This window comes from Rhagoletis zephyria, unplaced genomic scaffold (assembly GCF_001687245.7).
Source record: "Rhagoletis zephyria isolate East Lansing unplaced genomic scaffold, Rhagoletis_zephyria_1.1 Rzeph_scaffold_06529, whole genome shotgun sequence".
NCBI classification, from domain to species: Eukaryota; Metazoa; Arthropoda; class Insecta; order Diptera; family Tephritidae; genus Rhagoletis; species Rhagoletis zephyria.
The window spans coordinates 26,702-35,622 of NW_016163612.1; the positions used below are offsets into that span (position 1 = coordinate 26,702).

At 35.9% G+C, this 8,921-nt stretch overlaps 1 protein-coding gene across 1 annotated transcript; it reads left to right on the plus strand.

Moving 5' to 3' along the window:
- Positions 1-280: 280 nt before the first annotated feature.
- On the plus strand, positions 281-5,998 carry LOC108373273 (uncharacterized; the record flags this gene model as incomplete). Its single annotated transcript, XM_017629136.1, has 8 exons — positions 281-484; positions 551-693; positions 756-1,328; positions 1,394-1,691; positions 2,399-2,518; positions 2,601-2,769; positions 2,873-4,174; positions 4,967-5,998. Coding segments are annotated over 8 exons (3,735 nt in total), but the record flags the coding sequence as incomplete, so codon positions are not given.
- Between the last annotated feature and the right edge of the window lie 2,923 nt (positions 5,999-8,921).

Sequence of the window (8,921 nt, forward strand, 5' to 3'; positions counted from 1 at the left end):
TTAATTTTGATAAAAAAAAAACTCGCCACCTAATTTTTTCACTTCGTCTAAAACCTTTTATCAGAGTATATCTACGGGGTGATACAAGGAATTTAGACACTCGTTTTTCTCCATACAACGAAAAGCCAATGTTATATTTTATATTTATGTGCATGTTCACATACTAAATATACATACATAATAATTTTTTTATTTTTATTTTGTGTTACTACATCGATTAAATATTGATGACTTACTTAAATCATCTAGTGAATTTTTTTTCAATATTTCTTATTTTTAGGACGTCAAAGCCGTCGAAACGCAGCTAGAAGAATACGCAACACAGTGTCTCAAAGATATATCAGATCATTTCCTACAACTACACAGTTTTTTACAAAATGAGGAACATCGTATTTTAGAAGAATTCCATAGTCAATGTTTAAAACCGCAACAGACAATACGCGATTCATTTTCAAAACTAGGCGAATCCCAAAGCATTTTAAATGTAAGTTGAGAGTTAAAATTAATCAAATTTTATAAGAAAAGTAGTGTTTCTTTTTCAATTAATTAGAAAATGCGCTCCGAATTAGAGCTATATCAGCACAAAGTACCCACGGATATTCATCTACGTAATATTTTCGAAATTTACAATGTCCAATTGGAACAGATAGAATGTCGAGCACAAATATCGAAAGTTACCAAAAATCCTTTTATGTGAGCTATGTCATTTAAATTATTATTTGCTAACTCCTATAATGCTATACTTTTAATTTTAGCTTTGAGGTGAAATACGATTTTCGCAAAGATTTTTCCAAGTCTTTCATTTACGATTACAACGATCCACAGCTTAAAATACGGCTAGCTTCCGTATATAGTGACTTGAATCAAACTTTCCGCGATATAAAATCAGATTCAAGCGATGAAATGGATGTAGACTGTTACATTGAAAAGCACAAGCGCAAAAATAATGAACGAAATAAAAAGAAAAAGCTGGCACTACGACGCAATGACAATGAAGATGAAGGATCCAATACATCGGACACTGAAGCAAAACTGCCGTTATTGCGCGACAAGGAATTGGTGCGAATTAGCCATGTAAAATCGCCCGAACATTTCTTTGTACAAACTAAGAATGCGATAAGCGTAATACGTGAACTCTCTAATAAGTACGTGAATTTCATGCAAACCGATGTTATACCTAAGCTAATCGCTGAGGGTCAATGTTATATGATATACCATGCCGATGATAAGCAATGGTATCGTGCTATGGTGAAGAAGGCACTATCGCAAGATCTATATAGAGTGTTCTTAGTCGATATAGGTTTCCATGTAGAGATGCCGAAAGATAGGTATGGGTCGATTTGGGGTTATTAACAATAAATTAAATAACCATTTTGAGTGTCTCTACTTTCAGATTCTGTGAAATCGATACAAAATCTCTTAGCATTCCCTTTGGCGCTATCCGTTGCGCCATTCATGATATAATGCCTGCCGGAAAGACATGGAATGAGGAGGCTAATAATTTACTAATCGAAATCACACGTAATCATTTCGTACGCATCAGTATTATCCAGCGCATCAAGGAGAATGTGCTCTCAGTGGATCTAATTACAACTTCATCTGAAGAAGCCATTTCGGTGCGAGATTCTTTTTTATACACGGGCCTGGCGCGGGAGATGTCAGGTACAGCGGACATGCCGTCACCACTTAAGGTAATGCATTGTTATGTGATCAAATAAATATAAAATGCCATTCAATATGTGCAAACAGATCGGCTACTAATGAGTTAGAAACTTTTTAACCCTGGAAAGTAGTGCTTCGTCAGGATGAGGAACAGTGTTCGTTTAAAAATTACCAAAATTTCAAACTTTTTACTAAGAATTTCAAGAAATATGGTATGCAGTTGTATAGCCTATTAAATTTTAGTGTAACAATTTTGATCGACAAAATAAAAGTCAGCCTCATTGCGTAAGTCGTAAACTATACTAAATTGTACGACACGACAACATTGGCATTGCCTAATGTTGTGCAGAAATAAGTAAACGACGAAAATCCTCAAAAACTATCCAGTGCTACCTTGTTTTTATGTTTTAATACACTGGTCGGCTCGAAATTTTAAGCAATGCATGCAATTTCTATAAGACTCAAGTCTCGACACTCGGCACGACACTCACAATGAGGCTGATTAACTGTTATTCAATTCAATTTTAGTAAAATTTTAACTTAATTTTTTTTGTCGAAAGCCTATCGATGAAGAATAACGATTATTTATCGACTTTTTTGAAAAAGAAATCTTAACAATTACAGTACCTGGTATGCATATACATATGTATGTATAGAAAAACTGCATCTTTTATCTTTTTAGTATTAAACAATTAACATTGATATACTCACAAATCTGTTTTACATACACTTTTAGAAAATATCTCCCGTGGCGCGTACAAATCAAAGATTGCCAAAATATAATTTTCATAATGGGGATATTTTGTCCGTAAAAGTGACGCATATCGAAAGTCCACATTTGTTCTACGTTATAAAGGTATTAAAATTGCTTTCAAATTCTGAAGGATACTATTTACATGCATGCATACATATATTTTGAAATTGAAATATCTTACCAGACGGATGCCATTGAAGCAGCAACGATTCTAAATTCCGATTTGAATTATAAATACCTTCACTTAAAAATGCCTTTACAACCTCTTTTTGTGGCTCCATTACAAATGGGTTGCGCTGTGCGCATCGATGGCGTTTGGCACCGCGCACGCATTGAGGAAATACGCGGTGGTGGTAAGTTGTTTAACACTTAAAACACACTTAAAAGAAAATATTCTTAACATTTTCATTTTATTATCTGCTCTTAATCATTATATACATATGTATGTATTTCAAGGTAAAATTTGCGTACACCTCGTAGACGAAGGCACACAGCAAGATGTCGATTGGCGCCAAATTCATCCGCTTATCAGCAAATTTCGCTCTGAAAAGGAATTTGCCATTAAGTGTACCTTGGCCGATGTCGAACCGCTGCAAGTGAATAACTATGCTTGGACCTCAGAAGCTATACGTGAATTCAACCAATTGGCTGCTAATCCCATTTTACAGATGATCGTACTATCAACAGATAAAGCTACAGCACGTGTTTCACTGCATGTGTGCAAAAAACATATGGATATAAATGTAGGTGCGATATTGGTTAAATATGGACATTGCATATCGACGGGCGATAGTTCTCAATTGGTTGAAATTTCCAAGACATCAAAGAAACGCCTGAGTTTGCCTATGAATCCATTATTCGATACAATGCATTTGAATGCCAACTTGAAGGGTAAAGATGTGTCTTTGCAAGATAATAATCCAATTGCGGGTGCAGCTGGCGGCAATAGCAACCCAGTGAAGGTGCTGAAACGCACACCAATTAAGATTATGCACATCGTGGATCCTGGCGAGTTTTATATACAAGTGTCCAGCCTCTTAACGGGCATTAAAAAATTCCACAATCAATTGCAACAGGCACAAAACGAAGAACAATCTAATGCATCAAGCTTCTCCCTTTGCTCACAAGGTACAAGAAATTGGTTTGTCGGTAATCATTGTTTGGTGCATACGCAATATAAAATTAATACAATCAAGCAATCAAAATCTTCGACCGCTCAGCCCGAATGGTTCCGTGCTATTATAGTGGCGATAACATCCGAAATTGAATGTGATATATATACTGTATTCTTACGGGATATTGGTGCTACTATATCCGGTATTACCAGTGACCAGCTCAGAGTTATAGACCATCAATGGGATCAAGTTACAAATTCGGCGCATCGCTGTCACTTGGCATGTGTCGAGCCAACGGGTGGTACGCCGACTTGGTCCCATTCGGCCATCGACTGTTTCAAGCATACTGTCACCTCATTCGAAACACTTTCGGCTACATTGCAAGGAAAACGCACGCCTGGCTCGAATTCATTGCCCATTGTACTTTGGGGTACAATCACCGAAACCGAAGATCCCTTAGCGCCATGTATCTCGAAACATTCAATAATCAATCGCATTTTAGTTAAAGCAGGTCTCGCGCATTCAGTGCAACGATTGGATGTTACAGAACAACTTGACAAATTACTGCAAATGGAGTTGGTTGAGGGTGAAATTACCTTAGAGGAGTGGAATAAGAATTTTGCAACCAATGCCGCATTGAAAGGTGAGTAATGGAGAGAAGAGATTCATAAACATAAACAAAATAATAGAATGTCCTATCTCTCTATTTTAATGAAAACATTTAGGTAATCGCTGTTAATATCACTGACAGTTTGTTTCTCGTTCATCCTATCGATGGTCCTGTGCAATAACGACATAATTCAAAACTCGAAAAATAAAACCTTTTACTACTGTTAAATGGCTCATGTCTCTAATCCTTCTCGAATCCATGTCTAATCTTTAGAACTTACTTTAGTAATCCTTACTAACGGTAGCAAGTAAGGATTGGAAAAGGATAGGACATGGGTTAGATGCAGGAGCCACTTAACAGTAGTAACAGTTTTTATTTTTTGAATTTCGAATTGTGTCGTTATTGCAGAAGACCATCGATAATGTAAGAGAAAGTAATTCTGTTCGTATGTATTTGCAGTGGTTAGTAGTAGGCACGCTACGAATAATCACTTTCGCGTAATTATTGTTGAAATTTTTGCAGCATGCATCAGACCTTATAAAAAATTAGAAGATTTTTATAATTAAATAAATTCCCTTTTTGGTATAAAGATTAACATTTGCATAACGTTTGCTGCGTGCCGCGCCATTTTAGAATATTTTCATAAAAAAAGCAAAAAAAACATAACCGAGAATTATCGAAAACGGTCCACGTGCTCTGATATCTGATAACATATGTACATAAAAATATTCCCCTTTTTTTGAAGTCGCTTGAAAACACGTAAAAGATGCTTATTGTTGAATGGTTACTAGTATTATCTCTTAACCATTGATTTCCATTTGACAGAAATCGATCGCCGTGCACAGCAGCCAGCAACTGACCTTGTTATAGCCGATACTGATAATTCTGTCAAGGATGCATATCGTGATTGTAAACACTTCCCTGATCTGGATTTCACCTTAAATGACGAAATAAATAGCAAGACCTGCGGTGAAGTCAAAATTTTTACATCGAAAGCGCCTGAAGCTTGGCTTCAATCTAAACCAATTGACAAGTCCATTTTTGCTGCCATGCCGACCTATGTTGACTATGAGGCCATCATTTATTTGCACGATGCTAACGATGAAGATCTACTAAACGAAATGCGAGCAAAAATCATGAAAATCTATGGCGAATATCAGTTGCCAAAAGATTTCGTTGCTATGTACACACCCGGACAGGGATGTTTGGTGCGGTATCATGTGGATACACGCTTATATCGTGGCATTATACAAGAAGAAAAGACGGATGGTTACGTTGTACAATTTATTGACTACGGCAATGTGGAGTCAGTTAAATACCAAGACTTACGTCCGTTTGCGCCATTCCCTAAGTTGCCCCGATTAGCCCATAAATATCGAATCGAAGGTATTTGTGCCAAGTCTAACGATGGAGCTTACACCACGGATGTGCTTGATTTTATACATGTCACCGTTGTTGAAAAACTGGTTTCGATACGCGTGGAACCCGGTGAACTACTAAAACCAATCAAGTCATGTAATATGCGTCTGGGCAACATGGATGTTGCAGAATATCTTGTTAATTCTGGACATGTACAACGAGTAACATCAGCCACCCGTCCAGCATATAAAAATAAAGAGTCCAATATGGGTAAAGAACAGGAAAGCCAATTAAAGCAGCTGGCTAATATTGGCATGGCTACTAACAACGACGAAGATGATGCCGTTGACAAAGTTATGCACAACGTAAAGGCTGACAAAATGGTAAGTTAAAGTAATCTCGAAGCGCAAGAGAATTCCACGCACAGCATAAGAATTTCTCATTCTCATTTCTCATAAAAACTCATAAGCAAACTTAAGTAATATGTGTCATCAAGTCTGTTCACTTTTTCAAATTTCTCAAAATTGATACATAGTATGTATGTATGTATATTATAATTACGGTAACCAGGTAACCGGATGGTATTATACGGGGCAGTCCTCTTTTTGTGACCCATTGTCCTGGTAATTTATTTATTATATACGGAACGCCAAATTTTCTATATTTCTTTTAATGTCCTGTATTTGTCTCGTATTTGGTGTTTCGACGCCTTAACAGCTCATTAAAATGGCATGCCTATCTACGAGTTTTAAGTGATTTTGGTATATGATCGTAATTTCCTCCATAAACAGTTATTATTTTCTAATCTGAATGCCTGCGATTCAAATCGAGGAATACATACAGTGACCAAAATAGAAATTAGGACTCGTCATTTTAGTAAGTTTTGGCTATTTTTCCTTAGTTTATTTAATGTTTATTATTTATTTTATGAAAGTAGAAATCTTTTCCTAACAAAAACCATACAATGCCAAATTTCCAACTTTGTGCAAAAAAACTATAAAAATTAATTCTGCAATGTTTCACCAAAATTTCAAACTTTTTAATTAAAACCCTTTGAAAAAAATTGGTTTGCAGTTTTGTAACTCATTAAAATTTAGTACAATAAATTGCGAGTGGAAAGTGCTGCTCATTTGCTTCTCTTTCAAAGAAATGGTCGAACATACTTACTTTGTATGAAAAAAATGCGTAACACCGTCAACAAAAAAATTGCCAAAAATTAATGGTAAGCCTTAAAATGAAAGTACATAACGTCAATTTGGTCACCGTCGGGTATGGTCTGGGCAATGGGTCGATGGCAAAATGACAGGTACACATATCGTATAAGAGCATCCTTGAAAATAATCTCTTTGATGAGTATGCCGATAATTTGCTCCTATTATAGAAATTTCAAGATGACAACGACCCGAAACATAAATCTCCGGCCGTTTAGTCATGGTTGAATAGGAAGCAAATTAGAGTTCTCGAATAGCCAGCCCAAAGTCCCGATTTAAACCAGAGTAATCGATGTGCAAAGTCAGAAGCGTTAATCACTGAGCTGCGTACATCCCGTAAACTGTTGTTGCGTTGTGGTTGTTGTTGTCAATTCTATACATACACCCCTGCTCAAGTCTAGAAAAAAGAAGTCTGATGAGGAGATGTGGTGATCTCCGAAATAGCTGCTATAACTTCTACCGCTTAGACTTTGTTGCTTTTTCAATTTTTCCTAGTAAACAATCGTGGTACATGGCTCAACAAAAATATTAAAAACTAAATGTTAATAAGCCACAATAACATTAACAAATATATTTTATGTTTTGTTCTGTTATGTTTCGTTAATTTGTGCTATGCTATGTTATGTTCTCGTTATATTATGTAATTTTATCTTTTATTATACTATTTGGGTATTCACAACGGTGTCGTAAGTGTGGTATTGTTGTATGTATGACGTAAACTTTATACGTCTAAAAAATATATTACGGAGGTTCGCAAAGTACCATCAAAGTCATACATTTTGTCAGTGTTAAAAAATAGTTGGTTGTGGTTTCAGGTTCTCTAAACATTTATTTGAGCTTTTATGTTATGTTTTGTTATGTTATGTTTTATTATGTCATGTTATATTAAGTTATGCTTTGTTGTTCACTGTCCGTTTCACTCCAACTCCCCTCATCTCACATTAACCAACTTCACATCAACTTCTCAGTTCACCTCAACTCATCTCACCCTAAAAGCCCATCTACATACAATTTTGGCGTTGCGTTGGCGTTGGCGTCACTTTGACAGTATCGCGAGTAACACCAGTGCTTGCTACAGTGAACGCTTGGCAGCGAAATTAACATACTAGCGACAGATAAATTAATATTCCTATCAATAATTGAATTAAAAACGATATTTCTTGTCTACATTTGATAAAAACAAAAAAACTGTTTCACATAATATCTTTTGTTGCTATTTGATATATTGTTAGTTTTAAGTTTACTTTGTACAAACATTGAATTTTACAAACTGTTGATGTATTATAAAAGACTCTAAAATCTTATAGATACAGCCTCATTTCTTAAATAAATATGAAAATATGAAATAATTTTAATTATTTGCAACTGCTGAGGAACGACGCACGCGAAAAGATGGGAGTTGGGCATCTTTCTGCCATGTGTTGGCGTTACCGTTGCCAAATTTTGGCTATGTAGACGGCTGCATTTGAATTTATTTATTCATAGTCAGTTGACGGGCCTTAACTCTCCTCTATGTATATTCACCTCCTCAACTCAACTCACTTTAACTGCCCTTAATTTTAGAGGTTGAATTTCAACCGCTGCATTATAATCCGGCGACTACTATTTGCTGGCCAAAAGTCCAGAAGTAACCAAATTGATTTGAAACCCCTTGTTTGGAGGTTTTTGTGGTCTCTGATTTCGAATATGATGCCAGATTTTTTAAATTCAAAATGACGGATCCAATATGGCGACCAAACTTTATAACTTTCTCATTTTCACCAAAAACTTTTATATAAGGGGGGTTCCGAGGTGGCATTGTCAGATTTTTGTTAATTGAAAATGCGGGTCCAATGTGGGGTTATCGGATTTGGAGCAATAATAATGTGTATGGATTTTTTATTCTGGAGAATTAGTTTAGTGAACGAAGGAAAAAAAATCGATTTATCGATACTTTAAAATATTACTTTTGGCCAGCAAATAGTAGCTGCCAGACCATATTGCGCTGGGCGAAGCCTAGTATTTTAAATCTTTCAAAAAGTACCCTTTCAAAAACTTTTATTATGTTTCACCTGTATGTAATCAAGTCATGCAATCAATGTTTAACCAATTTTCCGATGAGCTCAGAACCCGATGACTAAACAATACAAAAGATGAATTAATCCGTTAGGTGGCGCAGGTGTCGAGATATTTCAAAAAAATTCAGCCGTTAGTTGGTTCTAGGGTCGATT